Source organism: Scomber scombrus, chromosome 14, assembly GCF_963691925.1.
Source record: "Scomber scombrus chromosome 14, fScoSco1.1, whole genome shotgun sequence".
NCBI classification, from domain to species: Eukaryota; Metazoa; Chordata; class Actinopteri; order Scombriformes; family Scombridae; genus Scomber; species Scomber scombrus.
Window position 1 is genome coordinate 24,292,951 of NC_084983.1, and position 23,102 is coordinate 24,316,052.

The 23,102-nt window shown below is 38.9% G+C and overlaps 2 protein-coding genes across 2 annotated transcripts in view; both read right to left on the reverse strand.

The window, feature by feature from the left end:
* Positions 1 to 14,211, reverse strand: part of stk10 (serine/threonine kinase 10) — a 36,308-nt gene extending 22,097 nt beyond the window's left edge. Inside the window, exons 1-2 of the mRNA XM_062432961.1 lie at positions 13,758 to 14,211; positions 2,872 to 3,036 (exon numbers count right to left, since the gene is read on the reverse strand). Coding sequence (XP_062288945.1) covers positions 2,872 to 3,036; positions 13,758 to 13,916 — 324 coding nt within the window. The 5' untranslated portion in view covers positions 13,917 to 14,211. The remainder of the gene's footprint in view (positions 1 to 2,871; positions 3,037 to 13,757) is intronic.
* A 2,704-nt stretch (positions 14,212 to 16,915) lies between these two features.
* zmp:0000001268 (CYTL1 domain-containing protein) lies at positions 16,916 to 19,775 on the reverse strand. Its single transcript, XM_062432532.1, has 4 exons — positions 19,623 to 19,775; positions 19,234 to 19,278; positions 18,855 to 19,001; positions 16,916 to 16,960 (listed from the first exon to the last, which is right to left on the reverse strand). The coding sequence occupies exons 1-4, from the start codon at positions 19,773 to 19,775 to the stop codon at positions 16,916 to 16,918; spliced, it is 390 nt and encodes a 129-aa protein (XP_062288516.1).
* Positions 19,776 to 23,102: the final 3,327 nt, after the last annotated feature.

Below are 23,102 nucleotides of genomic sequence, written 5' to 3' on the forward strand. Positions count from 1 at the left end.
CTTTAGTCAATACTTCCAAAATCCCTATAAACAGATATCTGCATATGAATGCAGAATCTGTAGACAACGGGAAAAGAGTTTGGTACCAGAAGCACTGTGGTCTCCATTTGTAATCCATCTGTAGTCCAAGCAGTGGTAACCAATCACATTTAAGCAGGCTTTGGATGCATGAAGGTAAACAGTCCATGTGGAGAGCAAAAGAACAAGAAGACATTGGCTGAGATGCAATCTTGGAACCCATTGGCTATCTTCTGATGTAATTTTAGCTTTATGTTTTTTTTTATTTTATATATCTGCATCCATATGTTTATATTTGTTAATAGAGATTAGTTGAATTATCAGGGTTGTCTGAAGTTGCTAATCGGACTGTAAACAATGACCAGCGCATGGAAGAAGTAGTCTTGGCCCAGATCTGTTAACCGATATTCAGATATCCACGGTCTACACCGGAACCCCCAAAGTATTGGCTGTTGCCCCCAGAGGATAAATCATCGTCAGATAATAGCTGATGGGTTCCGAGATTGATACTTACCGAACAGTTTGAATTTTTGATAAGTTTCAATGACCGCTTTTGACAGATGGTTGGATTTGGAACAGCAGAAGGTGGACATTCAAAACAAATGTTAGCATTTGTGATATCGCTTTACATTACATCTTCTTTTGACATTTCTGCTGGATCTCTGCTTGAACTGTGAACTGCAGGCTTTAGTATTGATTAATGTATGTCAGTAACAGGCCACCAAATCAGAGTCAGAATCATGTCTACTGGACAAGTATGTTTAAACAAACATTTGAGTGCGGTTTAGTGGCTCTCAATGTATTTACACAAAGTAACAGCACAAAAATCCTCTCAAGTGAATGTGAGCTTTAAGTGTGAAGTCTATATTAAACATGTCTGTAGTAGAATTCAAGTTCTACTGATGATGATTAAGTTGCTGCTGCACACTGCCAGCGATTGATAAAGGCTCTTAATGTGTCCTTAGAAAAATTTACATAATTCTTTATAACATTGTACAAGGCTTTTAAAAACTAACATTTTACTCATTTAGCTGTGGTGGTATCCAACAGAAACAGTGTCTCCATTACTCTGTCTTCATTTTCAACAGTGACAAAAAAACTGCATGATTAGATACCAATAAAGGTGAGTCAGAAGTGTTTTTTAATTCATGTGGGTGAACCAGCAGTTTTAAACAGGCAGCAGTAACTATGCTCCTTAATGATGTTAAGTTCTCCTCTGTGTTTATTGTCTGTTTAACTGTCCTCCTCTCTTTCTGTTCGTTCTTCTCAATGTGCTGATCTCAGCTGTGTCCCATGTTAAAGGCCCCCTTTTTCTCACGCTGCAGGCCTGGCTGCCTCACCAGCCTCAAGACCAGACTGTTCCTGAAAAGGGAACAAACAGCCCTTCTCTCACACTGTCTCTTTTTTTCTTTCTTCCTCTATCCCTCTCTTACTGGGTAGAAAGCAGAACGGGTGGGTCGGCACTGGAATGCATCATCTCACCCCTGCCCGGTCCACCCAACAGGAGGTTACTGAGGCCTGACCACCAACCACTGGGCTAATTGTTAAGATCCTGAGGCATGTGAGCAACAGTGAGGTGCAATGCTTGTTGCACTTTTTCACGTTTTATATAATTCTTGTATGTCCATTTTTGTCTGCACGTTTCTACACTAACAATGAAAAGGGTGGTTTGCACTTAAAATATATTCAATGGAGAGATTCAGAGTAAATGTGTATCCAAAGTTAGAGTATATATATATTAGTATCTGAACAAAGCTTTGAAGTGAGAGAGTAAAGCAAAAGTGCACAAACACACACACACCCATACCCACAGGAAGCATGTGGCTTGAATGCTGCAAGCAGGGATGTTTGTACATTTGACTTATAAGTACAAACTAACACAGTCTCACAGAGTCCAGCTTTGAGTTATGGGGGGACGTCCACCTTCCACGCTCAGGAATTCCAGCTATGGCCAACACAACCATGACTGGCTCCGGGGCTGTGACACAGCTGTGTGTACGTGTGTGTGTGCGTGTCTATGTGTAGGTGTAGAAGCAGACCCCAGGTCTTCTAGTGATAAGTAGTTTTTCAGGTTTTGGGTGTTTGACATTTGTCTTATACTCAACATCTTCAATACATTTTCGTACAGTACAAAACCCACACAAGTTAGATCTAAACTCTAAATGTTATGTTTAACACAGCATGAGAGTTAGAGGGGTAAAGAAAATGACTAAGACAACTATCTTTAGTCTAAACGCTGGCTTGTAATTCCTCAGATATTCAAGGTCGAGGCCCAGCATGAGGTCACTACTATTTTCCTTGGCCAGATAGACTAAGATTACAGAGGGAGTTGAAAAGTTTACACTTGACCCAGTGAGCGAGCGTGGAGAGGAAAAATAACTTGAGAGCATAAAACACTGAACTGAAATTGATCTTCATTCTTGCAGTAACACTTCTGATGCTTCATGTCACCCAAGGGGTTTTCTGTCATTACCTTTAAGACAATCCACGTTTTCTTATCTTTCTTTTTTAAACAGAGCTTTCATGTTGGAGCAATACACCGTAGATGACATGATGCTATGCTTTGCTATGTTGCAAAGAAAGCTTGCTGGATGCTCAGCACAGTACAAACAATATGTCTTGCGTAGAAGGTAACAGTATAGACATTAGATAAATCCCTTTGATACATTATGCACTAGTCTTACACACCATCAACATTGACCACAGTGTCCCTTTGCAGCAGCAAAGCATTTAGTACTTTTATGGCAGGTGTGTTCAATAGTGTTCAGCTCAGAAAAGATGAAATAGACAGCAGGATGGGGTTAACGAGTGTGTGGTTAACACTATCAGCGCTAGATGCTTGTTTTAACCTACCCATAGCTTGTTGTCATGATAAAATGCATCGAGCAGCTTGACGATATAGTGGTGGTCACATTTAGCCAGGATATCAATCTCAACGATGTAGTCCTCCAGCTCCTCCTCACTTTTTGTCTCAATCACTTTGGCTGCAGCCAGAGCTCCTGTCTCCTTGTTCTGGGCCTGAAAGACAAGAGAAATATGACTTCATTAAATGAAATATGCATGACAAATGGCCAGCCCATGATTCATTCAACATTTTACTTCCTCTTTTTTTAAAAGGTGAAAACTCTTTAAACTCAGAAGTCAAGAGAAGGACACTTTTTTCTGTGTAACTTATCCTATAAAATATGAATTGCACTTGTCCAGAGAGAGCAATTTGTATCACTTTAGCTTCCACAGAAAGCATTAATAGTGTGTGGGGGGGGGGGGGAATAAAAGGTGTGGCTGTGTGATACAAAGGGCTTATTTTGCTACAAAGATCAGTTTATTGTGCAACTTTCACATGCACATCACTCTATCCTGTGCCGGTCAGACTCTACTACCCCAGTTGAAGCCAGAAGGAATCTGAAACATCAAGAAACTCAGCAACTGAAATGTTGTCTAACTAACATTTAGAGAGAAAAAAACAGGAAGGAAAATTCCACATCCTCCCTGAGCAATTGGGGGAAAGGAGGAACCACAAAACCCATCAAGTGTCAGTATGGCTAAACTAAGACACACGCACAGATATACTATACATAGTATACTGTGTAAACACACTTGTTCACACCCAAACCATTGAGTGAGTCAGAGTGAAGCATATGGCGCCAAACACAATGTTGTGAATGCTGACTAATGGGATTTTGTGGGGAAGCACAACATTAATGTGCCCCTGCAGTCAGAACCACATGTTCAGTACCATAATCACAAGAGACAAGCAAAGATTTACAGTCAAAACTGTCTGATTCAAAAACAAAGAGTTAAATATTGTTAAAAAGAACCACTGCCTTAAGACTTATAGGTACTAAGAGGATGGAAATCTCCATGGTGTAGGTGATTTAGGGGAGTTTTAAACCAACAGACTTTGTGAGAGTGTAAAAGCTGGTGCATGAATGAGAACATCTGTATGGAAATGGAGGAGACACCAATGTGCATGAGTGCATTTCTGCGTCCACCTGGTGACCTGTAGCAACTTAGACTAAACAGCCTGATGGGGATCTGATGCCTTCACGCTTTACAGAGGCTGTGGGAAAACATCTGAATAAACGGAACAGGCTTACAGCAACACACATACGTGCCTTAACTCATCTCAGTATACCACGCTTGTGTGTGCGTGAGTATGCGTTTGTCAAACACAGCACCGGAGAAGCCGAGCTGCCCCCACATGGGTAACCCACAGAGTGAGTCAACAGGACGTCTCCTCTTGCCATCAAACCATCAGTCAGTCAGTTAACAAGCCTCAACAGTAAACATTGAGACACCAGACACTTTCATTTCCCTGCTGACATCTAAGCTCTCTGCCACTTGCATCCGAATGGTCAGCCCCCGACTAACTCACTGCCTGCGCTTTGAGTTAAAAAAAAAAAAAAAAAGTGTTAGACTGTATACTGCTTCCTTTCTTTATTGTAATGGAGTTGAAACACAAAAAGTTGAAATAAGTAGTTGTTTAAGTGATTAGTGAATAAACTAAAAATTTATCAATTATTTGGCTACTGAAAAACACTAAATATTCTCTGGTTTCAGCTTCTAAAAATTGCTGCTTTCTCTTGTTTTATGTGATTGGAAGTTTAATATCTTTGGGTTCTGGATTATTAATGTGACGAAACAAGCAATTTAAATATGTCCCTTTGGGTTCTGGGAAATTGTGACTTGGGCATTTTGTACTATTTTCTGCTGTCTTACAGGCAAAATGAGTATTAAATAAGTACATCAAAAATAAAGAAAATAAAGGTTAGTTGCAGACCTAGTAACTAACCACTGACTGATACTTGTCTCAAGCAAATACGTATTACTATCCTGACATGCATTCTAATTTTAGCATGTAGCTCACATCTGATAAAGTTACACCTGTCCTAGAACTTGCTGTACTTATGTTCAGTCTGTTTCTTTTTCTTCCCAAATCAAATGCTCTCAGCATCACTTTCTTGCTTTTTTGGTCTGTAAACGTGAAACACGATGAGTGATAACGAGAAGGACCCACTGCATCTGAAGTGGGAGTATAGAGCTTTTAGTTAGCGTGGGGGATTACCTGCTCATATTTTCCCCAGCAATAGTGGTCTCACAGAATACAGATATGATTGGCTCCCAGCACATCAAAAAGACGCTGCTGTAAAAAAATACTTTTTGTCATGCTAAAATGAACAATGGTACGACAACAACAGTCAATTCTCAGTGCACTAGAGGCTTCAAGTTTCCACATCACACTTTTGTAAGTTGAATACTGGCCCATGCTTGCAGGTAGAGGACTTAAACTCCTCCGTCAGCAGATGAATGTGAACACATCCTTTGAGTGTCAAACTCTGTACAGTAAAGCTCAAATAAAAAACTCAAAGAACAAGAGGAAAAAACATAATGCTATCTCAAACAAAAATAGTCATATTTCAATAATAAATAGGAGAAAATATTTGGTTTTTGCACCTTTACCATAACAGAATGTTGTAATTTAAAAAGGACATGTTGCACAATGGTTACAAGAGAAAAAAAAGCACATAGAGATGTCAGATGTCAGAGCGTCACAGCAAAGGCTTCCCCTCTCAGAAAGTTAGACAGAAAACACCGTGAATTATAACATAATGACAGTGCACAAGCAAAGGACTGAAGGAGTAAGAATACACTTGACTGCAGAGTGCAACTGCTGTAGCTCTAACTTGTCACCTTGTCGTACTCCCCTCCTTTAAACAACTACTTTCTTTGGGCTTTGTTTGGCCTCTGGTTTTTCATGGAAATCACAGGGACTTGTTTCTGCTCCATCGTGCTACATCTCAGTTCATTAGTGACTCGGCTTTCATGTTGGCTAAGTGCAAAAGGATTATCTACAAGACACATTGACACTCTTCTAAAGAATTGCCTAAAAAGACCAATGTTAAATTGATATTGTTAATTTGGCTTTAATAAATCACTCCGCATGTAAACTGTGACACAGATCATGGAGTTAAAGACCTGAAGACTATACACGGATGGGTTTGGTTTTGCAGGACGCAGCAGTGCATGATGCATCAAGCTCCATGACTATCTCAGCCCGTGCTCTGACAGCAGAGTTGTCCACGATAGAGGGTGAGTTAAATAAGTTTTGTTCAAATACTACGAGGTTAGCTCCAAATGTCCAAACGTGTGGCTGCTGAGTTCTCTCTGTTCTGTAACATCCAACAACTCCCCCCGCAACCCTGTGACTAATTGATTAGTTGAATATATGTATGACTTCAGTCGACCAAGATTTTCTTTGGTTGACTAACTGTCCTAAATCAATCATCTATGTTTGAAGCAGGCGTGAGATCTTCCTTATGTTTATTCTTAAGGTAAAGGCAAAGATTAGGTATATAAACAACCCTTTTGGTTACAGGTTTACTAGTTTATCCAAAAAATGATGAGAGAACCCAATGCAAGCTGACCAGAACGCCTATCAGGAATGCAACACTCCTTACTTTCCTCATACAAAGATGTTGTTTTCATATTGCAGTGTGAAAGGAGGACATACTTAACACCTAAATAAACACAATGGAAAACTGAAAGAACAATTATAACTCTAGTGCTAGGCAACCCCTCCCAAGTCCCTTGAGAACACACATTTTTCCAAGTGGCTTGTAAATTTGTTTCCCATTTTCTATCAATCTATCTATCTATCTCCCTATGTATCATCTCACTTGTGTTTACATCTCACATATTTGTTTTTTCCTGTTTTTAAAATCCTCTTATTGTAGCATATGTATGGCCTCTCAACCATCCTCAGCCTCACTCATTGTCTGCCGTGTTTTGTCTCCATCTCTCCTCAAATGTGTCTGTCATCTCTGCCTGTATATCTCTCCCCATCTGTCATGTATATCTATCCATCTGTCTTCAGTAACTGTCTGTCTGAAGGCCGCAGTCAATGACTGAGAAACACCTATACGCTGCAGCTCAACAAAAGCTTTAGAGAAGATAAAGCTGGAAAAGCAGATGTTATTGACCCATGTGTTAGCATAAAAAACACAAGCATAAAACATATTGTTTACATAGGTAGACAAAGTAAACACACACACACACACACACACACACACACACACACACACACACACACACACACACACACACACACACACACACACACACATACACATAACATCTCCCAGCTTCATGCAAGTATCATGTAGTGTTCAAACGCAGTCTTTTCAAAATGCATCAACCTAGGAATAAAAATAACATTTAATACTGCATCTATGTTGACTAACACCGATGATCACTTTGTCAGTGGGCCGGATGACCTCATGTAACTGTTAACAGAGAACTTTCTCCGGGGTCAGTCACCTCCAGGTTGAATGAACATAACACATGCTGACGAGTATGCTGCATTACAGTCTCAATAGAATAGCACACACACAACTCCGTAGACCTTTGCCCCACCATAAACCTGTAACCCCCCCCCCTCCCTCCATGTCTGTGAGCAGGAATGTGTCTCTCAGCTCGTACATAATGACAGCAGCCAGTAAAACTTCACCTCTAACAGCACACGTCTGTGAAAGTGACAATCTCTTATTCAGATCTGCATGGTGCACAAGGAAAACACGTCTAAGCTACAGTATTGTTTTACAGTAAAAATTACCTGTTTTTTTCTTCTCTTATTGTGATTGTGTGAAATAGATGGTACTGTGAGAACTTGAGCAATGTTCAAAGCCATCACAAAATGCATTTTATTTCAGGTCCGAGATCGAGACTACGCTTTTTGGCTGGATCGCAGCGGACCAGTGCTATAAACATTAAAGTCTGTCCCTGACTAACAGTGACTGACTGAATGATGAGGTTATGCCATTGGTCCACTCAGTATGCCATGTGATGCCACTTTAGTGTTTCATACACAGTCCAGCCATATACTACGTTTTGACCAAGTCTAGTTGATTAGACAAAGAGCTGACAAAGCAGCTGCTGGAGTACGTAACCCATCTAGACTGACGTTTTTTCTGTCTAGTCTGATTTAATACAGACACCAGTCAAGATACTGTACATGAGCGGGGCAAGACCAAGACAAAAATAACATGGCCTAACAAGCATTCATTTGGTTTTCAGGAATTTACAACCACATTAGAGCCATATTGTTTAGAGGGTTTCTTGAGGGGAAAAAAAGGGAATAATCTACTTTCACTACACTTTCATTCATAAGTAACACAATGAGTATTTTGGGCATGGGTTTCATACACTTTCTGTAATAAATGCTAGGATAACATCTTATCAAATTGAGGCCTAATTTGTGTCAGTTTAGGGGCCCTTGATGTGAAAACTTTTGAGAACCACTGATTTAGACTGGTTAGCCACTCTGTTATACTACTATTATATTAAATCACACAGAGTTAGGGGGGTCAAATTTGTATCTGCTACCACACAAAGATGAAGACCTCAGTCCTCTAAAGAGAGAATGATCTTGATTATCCAGGAAACTATCCAAGAAAGTTGCTTACTTTCACCTAAAATGTTGATTAGAAATGCAAACTCTATAAACTGAACACAATTGCTAGAACTGTGCAAGAGGAAGGATGTTCAAACTGACATTTAAAAAAAAAAAAGAAGAAAAGAATGTGGCTTTTGTTTTTTCTGTCATCTCGGCAGCAAGATTGTTCCTCTCTTGCATAACCCGCTGACTGAAAGCAGGATTTTATGCATTCAACTGGGCGTGAAGCACAAAACAGAGCAGATCTTAAACTTTACACTCTAAGATGGAGTCTTTTGAGGATGTGAAAGTTTTGACTGAGGTGGCAAAATGTCCTAGTTTCAAAACTTTCAGTCACACGTACAAAGCAGGTCAGTGAGGCAGGAAATCATGATTTTGATGACATGTACACATCTTTCTTGAAACATTCATACTCTTGCAAGGACTTGTAAAATATTACAAATGCATTCATCTCAAGACAGATAAGAAACTTCCTGAATACGCCTACATAATAGAAAAAACAACAGATTAGAGGGCTCATGTACAGAGCATGTTGCTAAAACAAAGTTCAAACAGGTATTACAGTACAAGATACCAAATTATTCAAAAACAACTATATAGAACTGATCTGAAATAAAGTTGAAAGACCGTGACTAAGTGCTTCGATGTTAGATTCAAAAAGGAGAGAATATCCAAGACAGAAAAGCAAAACAAAGATGTCAAGACAAAAATCTAAACATATATGCAGGTCTCTGAAAATAAACAAAAGTTTATTGGCTGCCGCAGGTCTGTAATTTTGATTCTTTTATCACTCCTTTATTGATCCATGTCTCAAAATGGACTCTGGGTCAACAACACTGACAATCAGTATTGTAAATTCTAATGAAAATCCCCGGCCTCCAGCTTGTCAAAACCCCATAACTACCAGCAGTATATGAAGTGTAAGAACACAGAAGACACTTTCTTTCTGTAAACTTGCAATTAACAATGTCATCACGAGGATGGAATGGACTCCCAGCATGCTGAGCCCACGCCCACCTAGCAGTGCTCTTATCAGTCATTGTAAGCCCAGCTGGCCCCCAAGATTAGACACAGAGAGACATGGCAGCAGCTGACGATGTTGTCATGAGGTACTTCTACATACATCTAAGTGGCATTGCCCAATAAACTGCTGTATAGCATCTTACTCAAAAACGTTGTGGTTTTCCTTTGCAAAGAGGATGTTGCAGCCTGATGACTAATGACACCTGGTGTGTGGGTTTCTCTTTCACTTGACTGAGGAGGATAATCATGTTTGAAATGATTTTGTCACTGCCAGGCACTGTGAGTCTAAACACGTTTCCTATTTTGTGCTCTATGTTTCAAGACACTGGACTTGCTCTGAAATGACATGATTATTCTGCATTTACACTCTCATAGAACTAATATTGGATTACACCCTTTCCAAATTCTACCCTGGGAAAATCAGACCTGTTCTTGCCTTGACTGGAGGACATTCAGGCCTAATTAGGCTCAACTTGATAATGCCAGATGGTCTTCAATGAAAAGGTAAAGCTACAAAAAGGGGGAAAAAAAAAACGCTGTGCCCTAGGCCCATTGCTGTGCAAAATCATGGTCATCTAGTTCAGTCTTTTTCTTTTACAATTGTTCATCAACAGTCTGTTTCCACCTGCCAACTCTTCTCTTTTCACAATGCTACAGCATTCATAGTGCACACACTTGACTGCAATAGCTCAGAAACCAAAAGAAATTGTATACATTAAAAATTAAAGTCCCAATTTTTTTACAGTGTTCACAAGTCACCTTGTTGTCCAATTCAACTGAAACTGTATTTTAAACACTTGTGTTAAGAACCATCTTTATCAATAAGTGCAAACTACCAAACAACTCGTCTACCACAGTTAAAGTCCGGGTTTAGCACACTGTCTTTACAGACCATCAGGGATAAGGTGCCCTTTTTTTTTTTCATCCCACAATGGGAATTTAACCAAGTGGAACATTACAGCCTGCGCGTGTCTATGGAAACACTTCAGCAGCAGCAGCAGGGTAATGTGCTCAGCGGCACGTGGCCCATTAATTAGTGAGGGGAACTGTACAACTCCTCTGTTTCATGCTTCAGTTGCAGCCACACACCTCGGCGCGTGCACATGCGAATGCACAAAAACTTTTTCAAACAAGTACAAGCTTGCACTGACAGATGCATGCAAAAGAAAGAAAACGTCAGATAACACACTGGATAGACAGGAACGGAGATATCTTCCTGTCATGAATGGAAGCATGAATGGGACTAAAGCAGTTAAAGTGTGGATGAAGATCCTACAGTGATACAGAAATATGTCAGGGGAATTTTAAGAATCATCACAGTATTGTAATATAATTATCTAACCAAACTATTGTCAATCTGAAAGTAGCTCACAAACTGATTAGGCTGTAAATCCTTAATATGTTCCTGCAGCCTCAATATTTTCATTAAATCTGATCCTATGAGCTGAGGCCATATTTCTTAAAACTATACTTTAGAAACTTCCTCTTCACAGGTGTATTTCACACTGATGGTGGACAGTTATACTGTAACCCTCTGACACAGAAAACCTGAGAATGTCAACAACAGCTTGTTTGTGTACATGACTGTGTGGCGTTACACTATGAAGCTATGTTTAAAAATAAGTGCTCTGCATAGTGTTTCTTCATTTTGTCAAACTGTCATTTAAAATCATTTGTAGCAATACTTAAAAAAATTAATAATTATGGTACTCATATCAACCACCAATCACATTGCACAACATTTTCATTTGAATATTCAATATTTAGCCACAACCTGTGGGAGATTATGCAAATTATGCAAACAAACTGTAATCAAAATATTTGTTTCACTCTTTGTGCAAAAAAAAAAAAAAAATCTTGTGACCTCTGTGACTCCTGCCTTTCAGCTGCCAACAATAGAAAAGCACAGTTGCACCTACAGGGTATGACTCTGCAGAACATATTTGATAATGCAGGGAATACATTGTATTTTATGAGATCCTTCTCACAGTGTTCTTGCTTTATATAAACACACAGAGCTCGATTTGTCTTCGGCACTACCCTTAAGCAACAAAGCGAGTTGTTATTCCCCCAATGGTGTCATTAACCTTTAGAGAGTCCGTTTGACAGGAGCACTCTGTACTCTCAACCAACGCTGTACAATTAAAGAGCTCTGTGCCTAATCCCAAAGACAGATGTTGGGAACAAAAGAAGCTGGCTAAGCAGGGGTCCTTGCCATGTACGAATTAGAGGAATTAAAACTGTCTTTTCATGAAGAGTTTCCTGTCACATATCTGACACCAGCTTTTTTATTTGACTCCTGTCCCTAACAGCATGATAAGCAGCTGATTTCACTTGTGATAGATACTCAGTCTCCTCCCCTCCCGCCTGCTATCAACCTCCATAACAACAGAAAACATGTGAGATTCACCACTTGAGGCCTTTCCCTCCCACAGTCAATCCGATTATTCTGAGGTTTGGGAGCTGTGAGAGGAAGTCATCCCCTTATCCAGTCCAACAATGTTCTCTCTTGGCCATCATCTGCTCCCACTCTGCCTGCCTCCCTCCCCTCAATCTGACAGCTGCAGGTGTGGAACTGTCCTCCACCAGTTCACTCAAGCAAAGGAAGCCAAAGCAGAACTTGATATTTATATAAGCAATGGCAAACATAGATGGGACACATTACATTTCAGACAACTGGACAATTATTCAAGTAGAAGGATGCACTTGTTCAAATTCATGCATGAGCCACATTCATGGATTTGCTGTATTAATCTTGGAGCTGAATTTTACCGAATGAATGCCTCAGCACTCAGTAGAAATTCAACTTAGTCCTGTACATTTACACACTAACTTCTTAAAAGTTAAAAATAAAGCACCACGTGTTCAGTCAGTGCCCCAGCTTCTCAGAAGCAAACTAAAAGCATAGTTTGTTTCCATGGTATAATGGTTCCTTTACTTGTGTTTTGATGCCATTATCTGTGTGTTGTCAACAGACTATCCAAAGGACGCCTCACATGCTCACTGTGCTTAAAAAGGTACATTATACAGTAGGACAATTGATGTAATGTTTAATACATTGTAAGAATCTAAATATTTTTATTTCACTACTCACATGTCCCCCTCACATTGAGATGTTGACCTTAGATATGAACTTAAGATTCGGGATGCCATGGAGGCCATTTACTAGTCTGCAGTGTATCCAAATCCCATCCTACGTTATACCTGTCTGACGCCTGTCCCCCTATTACATTTCTCCAATGTATCCATACTGTCCAGTAAAAACAAAATACCTAAATAAGGTGGAGTCCTCTATAAAGGCTGCATTTTCTGTTCATGGAAGGCCTCGGGTAAAGCATCACTTCTTCCACTGAGGCCCCTGATGTGTCAAAGACTTTCACTGTGCTCCACTGGGCAGTGCACACACAGAGGGCTTGTGCCATGCTTCACAGAGGGGACTCACCCTCTAACAGATCCAGATTAAATAGCTCCTCTGACCCAAAAGTGCTGCTGCTGAGGTTTGGAAGGAATGGACACAACTAATGATGAGTGCTTTTACTGTCCCTGTAGCTGCCCTCACAGCAAGGAGGGGGGAGGGGGAACAGGAAGTTGGATGGGTAATTGAAGAATATGCTAAACCTTCTGTACATCAGTTTTCAGAAAAAAAATATGTATGTCCTCTTTTACAAGTGCTACGGTATTGGCAACTTTGAGGAAAGAGAAAAGTTACAAAAACAAGCAAAAAATTAATTGAGGATGAAATGTATCTCAGCAGGGAGAGAAATCTTAGACTGGCATGCTAGAGTACAACAATCGATTATATTTCTTAACAGGTACACTCCTTCATCCATTAGGTGGTGGATGTAGCAAAACTTTTCCATGACATCCAAAGCTACATTATGATGACTACTTCAATGTGGAACAAAGCGACATAGTTAAGATATTAGTCATAATCTCAAAAATGTAGGGATGGTAAAGCATTCACAGGTGTTTAGAAGTAGTTCACACACCCTTAACATGGCATGTAGGCTTCATTCTAAGAAAGAGGGTGTTGTATTAGAATGTATCATCTTTAAATCATAAAGTTTTAAAGGAAGACAATAAGGGTGAGACTACGTTTGGAGAGTTTTATTGGTGCCAAATTTTAAATGGCAAGGTAAGGCAACAGGTCCCACTAATTGGCATCTCATCAATTAAGATGTGCTATGAACAATGAACTAAAAGCTTTGGCAACAAACTTAAATGGTCAGTGTGCACTGCATCGTGTCATTAATATTCAACTTACCTTGTAGACCTTTCCAAACGCGCCATCCCCCAGCTCGCCAATAATTGCCCATATGTCGTTAGGATTCACGTCCCGGTGGACGTGCTCGTACTGCTTGGCTTTCTTCTTTATTTCAATAGTGGGCAGACGAAGTATTTTGCTAAACCTTGCGAGCGCCATTATTTACAATGCTACAACATTCAACTTCAAATAACTATCAAAATATTCGGATCTCTACTCGCAAAGCATTACGCACGCAGTGTGGCGCAGCCCGTCAAACTTATTCACAAGCTTCACTTTCCGCGTCTTTTGGAAAAGAAAAAAGCCACACTTCTTCGAAGCTTCAAAGAACTTATTCTACTCCGTCCATTTCAAACCCGGACTCTGAAGGCTCTGAGGTTAAAACATGTCATAGTCCCATTCACAAGCTGGGTTGAAGAGCTGGACGCACGGTGACCACCTGCCGTCAGAAACACGATGGAGGAGTCGCTTGCCTGGTTGGGCAACTTGTTGCTTCAAACTGTGCGAAAAAGCCCCACCTTGTCACTCAACGGCCCTCCCACTGCCCTCCCTCGTGGAAATGTAGTTTATTTGAAAGAAAAGATCGTCGTCATCACTGCGCTGATGATGTGAAAGGACTCCATGTCCGGGTCGGTGTGGGGCGTTTCCCAAACAGCTACAGTATGACATTAAAACCAAACGACTGTAGGAGTACTTGATTGAGTATTTGTCAACCTCTTATGTCTTACTGCATTACTTTAACGTGCCATACTGTTGCTTATATAGTTTTTATGGTAACGTTTAGTTTATTGAATATATCTGCAATGTCCTTTTTTTAAGCATATTGGAGGCTTATACGTAGAAAGTCACTACTTGCTGGAATCATTCCTCCTTTTCTTTCTTGCCATTAAGTGAACCAATCCTCAATGTGGCTCCAATGTAAGATGAGAGACACAATCCTCAGCTGTCATATAGAGAAATGTATTGTAATGTGCAGCTGAAGCTAGTATGAGTCTGAGTAAGCTAGTTTTACTGCTGATGACAGTGTTTAACAGAGGAATTAACTACTAAAGGAACACTGGATCCGTTTAATGTTGTCAGACTGAAACTGCTGAAGCCTCACATCAGCCTGTGATGAAACGATGTTTGGAAGTCCAGTGTGGACAAAAGGAGCAATTACAATGACCGATAACTCTTTCTACACATGAGCATGTGAATATAATTTAAAGACCGACTGGAAAAGCTTTAACTGGTTGAAGGAACTTGCTCTTCACTTCTACAGGAAGTGCTGTAGTGCCCCCTAGTGGCACTTTCAGCTCAGTGAACTTGTATTTGTTGAGGCATATTAAAGTGCAGCTACAGGTGATGCATATATCATCATTAGTGTTGAAATAATTTGTCATTAATAAAGAATTAGATGAATAACATAAAAAGATTGACTCAGTTGATTGAATAAAAAAAAGTTAAATAAATATGACAGATAATTGTGTTTTTGTTTTTTTCCTGTTTCAATAAAATATTAACACAAATACCAAAATGACTATTGTTTCAGTCAGTTTCCGTTTCCCTTCGTGTATGAAATATCAAAACTGTGCATTATTCTTCTGTAACTATATGCAGAGGAAATGTCTCCATCTCAGGAACTTTCCAATGACGTCTATAACCTGTACAATATCATTATCAACAACTTTGAAGTACAGGGTAGAAATCTTGGTTTTGCAATTTCAACTGAATCTTTGCTTTAAAGTTTGCTCTTATACTTCCAGGGTTTAATACTCAACCAAAATGTTATGGGATAAGGTACAGACAAGTGTGATGAAAAGATTGAACACATCTGATGAAGCTATTAACATTGTGTTATGTTGGGTGGATTCATAGATATAAATTGGCCTGTGGGTGAAAATGTTAAACTGAGAGATTGATCCATGTTTCATGATTACATGATTTATGACTTAACACAATACTAACATTTATGGGGGATGTAAGCACTGGGGATTTTGAAATATTAGGCAATGAACTTCAGTTTATGTTTCCTTTCAGAGTGAATAGAGCACTTCAGTATGAAACTCACTGACCTTCATTTACTATCTCATTTGCATGACTCATTTTCTCCCAGATTAGCCAAACAATTAACTGCTGAATTATCAATTACGGACAGGAGGATTTCAGGCAGTGGGGTGATGTAATATTTTGCTTGCTCATCAGTTAGGTGCTGGCCTGTTTAAATATGTTGGAAAACACAATTTGGTGTTTGGTTATAACTTTGTGAAACATTTGCTGTGATCACTTTACATTCTCCATACATTGTGAAAGAGTCCCAGCGTCAGTAAATCCCTAAAAAGCAACAGCCTACAGTAAAGAGACAAGTTTATGCAAGTCCATCCAAGCCCACAGAGGTTTCTACTACTCACATCATGCTAACATCATGTCATTATTGTATGTGCATACATACTACGGTTCCTATGACGACAAATTGTCCAACTCATTTAGAAAGATCCAGCATTTTAACTTTATGCATTGTATCTTCTCCTCTAAATATTGTACCAGGTGTGTGAACTCACTGACCCTAATCACTGCATCTTGTATAACTGGTGTCATAATTGAAGCAAGTGAATAACAATGTTATTAAAGAAATTAAGATATATAATTGGTGAAAATATTTTAATGAGGTGCGATGACTTTAAATGTTGACACAGAGTGGAGGAGACTTTAAACCAGACTGTAACATATTGCAGTGTATATACTGTGTGACTGTGATAACCAATAATCTACAATCTCTATACGGTACTATATATTTCTACCTTACTGGAAAAATGGGTGATGGAGATGGAGATGACATTCAACAAAGGAATACATTTCAGTCAAACTCAGGATGGATACATGGAGCCACTGACAAGCACTTGTAATTATTTTTACCTCATGATTATGTTAATTAACAATAACAAAAGACAATTTAATAAAGTTTGCCATATGAAATGTTTCCACTATATGTAAAAAATGATATGTTGCAATTATAGTCAGAAAACAGATGATTAAAGGAACACAACCATATCATTTGTCCTCCAGTTCTTTTGTCTGTGCAGAGGCTTGAAGAATGTACATACAAGCACTGGTTTGCTGTCTCTCCTCTTTTCTTTTCTTCTTTCAACTGACATGTTGTCATTTAAGGATCCAGTATGTTAGTCCTCCAGTGCAGCACAGTCGTAGATCGTGAACACCAAGTCCTATAAAAATAAAAAATAAAGTAAAATCAAAGTTTTTGGGTGCAATATTTGAGATTGAATAAAATCAATATTCAGGAATCATAATAAGATATGTTGTAATTCCACCTGCTTTCATGAATACATTCAATGTGAATAAAAACCTACAGCAGAAGGTCACCCATGGCAAGGCAAAGGCAAGGCAGTTTTATTTATATAGCGCATTTCATACACAATGGCAACTCAAAGTTTTTTACATAAAACGAACATTTAACAGAAAAAAATGAAATACCCCCCCCCACACACACACACACACACACACACACACACACACACACACACACACACACACACACATAATAATAAAAACAAAGTACAGAAACATAGAAAGAGAGAGAAATAAAATACTATAATAGAGCATTAAATATAAGGTTGCAGCATAAAAAAATGATTTGCTTTAAAACCATTAAAAGGACAAAGAGTGCAAATGAAAGATTAAAATTTAAAGTGCTTTGAAAGAGCTCAATCATAAGCACAGGAGAAGAGAAGTGTTTTTAACCTGGATTTAAAAATATTCACAGTTGGGGCTGATTTCAGTTCTGCTGGTAGTTTGTTCCAGTTGTGTAAAAGCTGCTTCACCATGTTTAGTCTGAACTCTGGGCTCCACTATCTGACCTGAGTCAGTAGATCTCAGAGCCCTACTGGGTTTATATTCTACTAACATGCCATTCATGTATTCTGGACCTAAACCATTCAGTGATTTGTAGACCAGTAGCAGAACCCATGACACATGTATACTCACACTCACATTTCCAGCTGAAAACTGAACGTAATTAGATCAAATTTTTCTGTTACTTAAGCTTACTGAAATGACAGGAAGCGATTTAGTCTCTAACCCTTTGCCCACACTTTGTGTTCAGGTCTGTACAGACAGATCATGTCAGTCTGTTGGCCTACTGAAATCAACTGCAGACGCAAATGTGTATGACTCTTCAGTCAGGTGCAGAGGATTTAACATCCACAGAGCACTTTTCATAATAAACCCGGTTTAATCTGGTGAACTGACCCACTGGGTGACCCATTAAACGGCAGTGAGTTTGACTGCATCTCATCAGTTGTAGTCTGTTTTCCTCTCTCTGTTTCATGTTGGGCTGCACTGCAGTGATTCAGACTTTAGCTCAATGGATATGCTGAGGATATGTATTTAGTTATAAGTGACTGAAAATAGAAATAAACAATTAATTAACAGTTGGCCTTTGTCATAAGAACAGACTTTGGCAATTAACACATCTTATTATTTGCCAATCAGTAAGCATAATCACTAACTAATATAAAAATAGTGATAATGAATATTTTACATCACAGCATCACAGAAAAGTCCCTCAGGATTATATTACAGTTGTGACGGAGGCCCTGGGAATAATGTTATAAGCAGGACAATTAATTACCGCAGGACTATTTTGTAAGCAGTTTTCTTCATCAAAAGGGACACAGTAAAAGTGTTTTATTAGAAGTATTGGTGAGTTTTTGTTGATTGCTGTTCTGTGATCCACCTAAGATACCCTTGAGATAAATTGGGACTTAGGAGGTAGTGATGGAGACACGATGTTCTTAGGGTTTTTCAAATGAGTAAATGAGCTTTTAAGAATTTCTGAGAAAGCCATATCAGATAAAAAACTCATTTCATATATCTTAAAAACAAGTCTGTACAGGATCTTTAAGATACAGCAAAGCACTGATCATATCATTGTTTTCTTTGCAAAGTAACATGAGGTACAGCTAGAATTTTTACACTGATCAACCTTGAACATATTTTTTTGAGACATTTATAGTATGGCTCAAAATAAAATGAGGCAGTTCATATGAACCTGTAACCTCTGAAGGCGCTCATTGTGTTGAGTCACTTATCTCGACTTACCCCGTGACACTTCTCTGACATGATGATGAAGAGCTGTCTGACAGTAACACCCAGCTTCCTCACGTCTCTGGTGTAAGCACAGCGGCGCTGTCGCAGGCCTTCCACCAGGGAGATGTAGGTCCTCATTTTATACATCACGCAAGCATTCTAAAGGCATGAGTAGCAATTAGTGTCCCTGTGCATGATATACAGTGGCTGGCGGTTTTAGTCAAAATACCACGTTAGAAGTTAGTGTGGAAAATTCAAAGACAGCCAAATTGTTCAGTGTGAGAGATAAGGAACCAAAGTATGCAAAAGGTAATGCAATCTAGTAACATTCTGGTGCAGAATAAAAAGGTTTGGTTCATATCACGGTCAATTTGACAGTAGTTATACTTACATGGACGTCAAGGTAGAGATTTGGCATGTGTGCCATGCAGCCACTCTGGATGAAAAGAACAATATGAGAATTTAAAAATTCAACATTGGCAGAAGAATCTCATGCATTAAAAAAGCAAAAAACAATCATTTTACAAAATCACACCCAATTATTGAATTTACTTTGATCTGATGTATTGTGATGTATTTAAAGTAAAGTTACCATTTATAAAATGATATACTGATAATTAAAGATTTTTTTTAAAAGCCAATATTTCTTATGGGTTCCTTAGTAAAACAATTAGCAAATGAACACAAAACAAGTTTTTAAAAAAGTAAAAGAATATTGAGTTATATAAAACACAAGTGCAACATGTATTTTATATGGAGCAAACACAACAGCTGACTCACAGTTTCAGGGTCCCTCTTCAAATCCGCTGCCCACTGGGTGAGGTCTCGTGCCATGCTCAGTACCTTGGTGTAGCATGTTGGTGGGTAGAAAGGGTAGCTCAGCACCAGGGGCAGCAGCGAAAGAAGCAACAAGTGGTGGCTGATAGTCGCCATGACTCACTGACACTTTCCGTGCTAAAAGAGCCTCTGTTTGTTTGTGTTGACGATTCACACATGCAGCCACGTATGCATGTGGATGGACTATCACACCCTCCAAAATAATTATGCAGCTGCAGGAGAATGACCCATCCCATTGTGTCAGATTTTTGTGGAAGAATAAAAACAGCACCAGGAGAACAGATTTACTGTCAAAAAATTATAGTACTGCTGATTTAGTAATTTGCTTCAGAGTAGCTCAGGAGGGAATTCAGAACTGTACTTCTTAAATCAGAAATATTTCCATACATTTCATCTCTTAGTATCAATTGAGTATTTTCTGGTACATCAAGCATGATTGTCAGTTGTCAACTTTCTCCACTCCAACAGCCTGCACTCTGTCTCAAGAACCCAACACCATAAACATGCACTTTTGGGATGAAATTGATGCATGTTTTTAGTGTTTTATACATATTTGTTGTTGATGAAATGAAATGTGCTATATGAAGAAAACTGCCTTGCCTTGAAGAATCTAGACAGTCAAGAGACCAAGAAGGAACAAGGCAAATTCAGTATTTGACGTTAATATGACATAGAAGGTACTTGGGGCTTTATTGCATTGGTGCAAGTATATTGCTATTGTGTACTGTTATTACATCAACCTCAGAACCAATGGAAACAAATATGAAAGCAAAACACAGCCATCAGCTACAACACAGAGTCGATGTGGGTTGCTAGAATATTTCAACTTTTCATTTGTGAACATTATGCTTGTTGCTTATCTTAATTTTATCAGCCAGTTAAATGCACCAATCCAAGAACATTTCAACAGTAACTCTAAATGTTTCACAATATTTGTTGTAATTCATTAAACTACATATATTTTCTGTAGTTATGCTCAGGAATAAAACATTACTGTTGAAATGTGTGCATCTTTAAGAAAAACATTCAAAAGCCTGTGTATAAATATTCAGCATAATGAGTGTTTTATGAGGAGGGGAACAGACAATTCAACTGGAATAATGATCACTACAGTGATATTTACAACGATATAATATTCCCATAAGACCTTCTCAGTGCTGGTGCCTATCTTTTTTAAATAATCTTTATTAGTATTACAATACGCTACAACAATAGTTATTACAACAGGAAAAAGAAGAATGTACATATATTTAACTATAAATACAAACATTTAACAATAAAGTGCAATGTGTCAAAAAAAGGCATTTCAAGGAAAAATGATATTTGTCTGAATTATAATTCAGTTGTCTGCTGTTCACAAGTTCAGTATGTTTCATGGGAAGTTGCAAGCTATCAAAGTTTCTCAGAAAGAAGAGATCAGAAAGAATTTGTTTCACTACGGTATCACTGTTAATTACTGTCTGTTGTATCACCATTGCACATCTTGTTTTCCATAATTTAGAGCATACAGCACAGATAATGAGCTGGATATATTATTTGTGTTTCGATGGCAGTTTGTCATTTATAATACAATACATGACAGAGTTATAAATAAAATCTTCCTGTGCCCTAGTCCATTAAAAGATGCTGTCGTGTCTCATCCTCGTTACAGTAAATCAAGGGACTCCAAGACCCAACAGCTCTCACAAGAATTCTTCCCACGGATATCAGCCACTGTTTATCCCATATGCTGTCTGCCATACGTTCCCATTATCTCGTATCATGTTGTTCTTTTTTATCTCCACTAGATGGGGCTAATTCAAATGCTTTACATCTCCTCACGCTTTCATTCATTCAAGTCCAGTTTCCTTAAGCATCATGTTGACATTTTACAAAAAGTCCTAATACAACCACTTAACTTAACTATGACTGATTGTTATTACAGGAAAAAAATAAAAATTAAGCTTACAAAACTAGGACAATGGTGGCATCTGCTGTTGACGGCTGCACGCTATAGCTTTACTCGGTCTCTGTCCAGCCAGGTGTGATATGACACTGTCATCACTCATCTCATCTAAAAAAGCAGTGTTTTTCCTGCTTTAGTAAGAGACTGGCCTGGTTTTGAGTGATGCTCGTCACCTCTCAGAGTATGTCGTGAGAGTTGGAGGTCTGTCCCTTCTTTCCATATGAAGATGGATGGCACACACCAAGTGAATCTTGGCATGATGGAGAGGCATAAAGAAGTAGAAAATGTGCAGTGTGCACTGTAAGCATTTCTCCCATCCCACAGTCCAACCACTCAGCCATTCTCCTCTCGACCTTGGCACGCTCAATTAACAGGGGACAGAGGTGACCGCACAGCTCTTATAATGGATTGATGTGTTTTACAGTTAGTAGGCTAGTTGGTGGCTGCAGAAGTTGATGTATGATGAGAGATTGGACAATCTTGCCCAAAAGGCAGCAATTTCCATGGCAGCAAGCACATTCTGGTTTAAAAGCCCAGATATCCATCACAAGAATTATAGCACTGATATAAATGGCACATCTTTTTAAAATATAATTGTCTAGGGAACAACTGAATCTTTCTCACCTCACATTCAGGATTTTTACAGGTTGTCCGATACAACCATGATTGCAAGCCTTTAAACAACTATGATGGAGCTGTCAAGAGTGAATTATGTGACTTAACAGGACCCCAACAGTAACAGTACTTACTTACTAAAGGAAGTGAGGAAAGTACCATTCAGTCACTTCCCCAACCTATATTTGTTCTGCTTTTTAAACATTTGAACCATCTGCTATGTAATATTGCATTTGAGGGTTAGCCTACTACGTTATTTATTTTAACAATTTTACAGAAGTTGGAAGATCAAAATGATATTTTACAGCTCTTCATGAGATGGTCTGGATAATATCATGGCATTCAAAGTATTACATTAAACCAGAGGACATTAAAACAAAGAAAAGAAATGCCATCAAGCACAATAAGATCAGTATAAACTTACAATTGAACTCCAGAGAGACATTACTGTCTATTGTTCTCCGCGTTATTACTATTTCCATATAACACTAAAGGCTATTATGAGGCAGGAGGCTCAGCTAGTCTATAAAGAGACACTCACCTGGAAGTCCCCGGGCTGAAACAACATTGTCGACATCATGCATTACTGAAGGTAGCAAACCAATAACAACTTTGGGGGGCGCTGTTCTTAACATGACCTCTGACTCCACGGTACAAGAGAGATACGTGTGTAATCCCTGCAGACATAAATGAAGTACAGAATGATGAGGCAATTTTAAAGTGACAACTTTAAATGAGAAGATCACCAGTGGGTCATTCTTAATTATAAAGGCAAGCAAATGCGCTGCGGGAATAGGCAACGAAGATGTGGTAATTAGGCTACTGATAAGATGGCAATAACCTCATCATATTAAGACACAACT

Bases quoted from the DNA above. Each gene is read 5' to 3' on its own strand.
- zmp:0000001268 (XM_062432532.1), bottom strand. From the start codon at position 19,775: ATGGCGACTATCAGCCACCACTTGTTGCTTCTTTCGCTGCTGCCCCTG. The intron at 19,279-19,622 runs GTGAGTCAGCTG...CTTTTCATCCAG, and splicing joins TGAAGAGGGACCCTGAAACT to AGTGGCTGCATGGCACACAT. The intron at 16,961-18,854 runs GTAAGTCGAGAT...TTATTTTTATAG, and splicing joins TGTCAGAGAAGTGTCACGGG to GACTTGGTGTTCACGATCTA.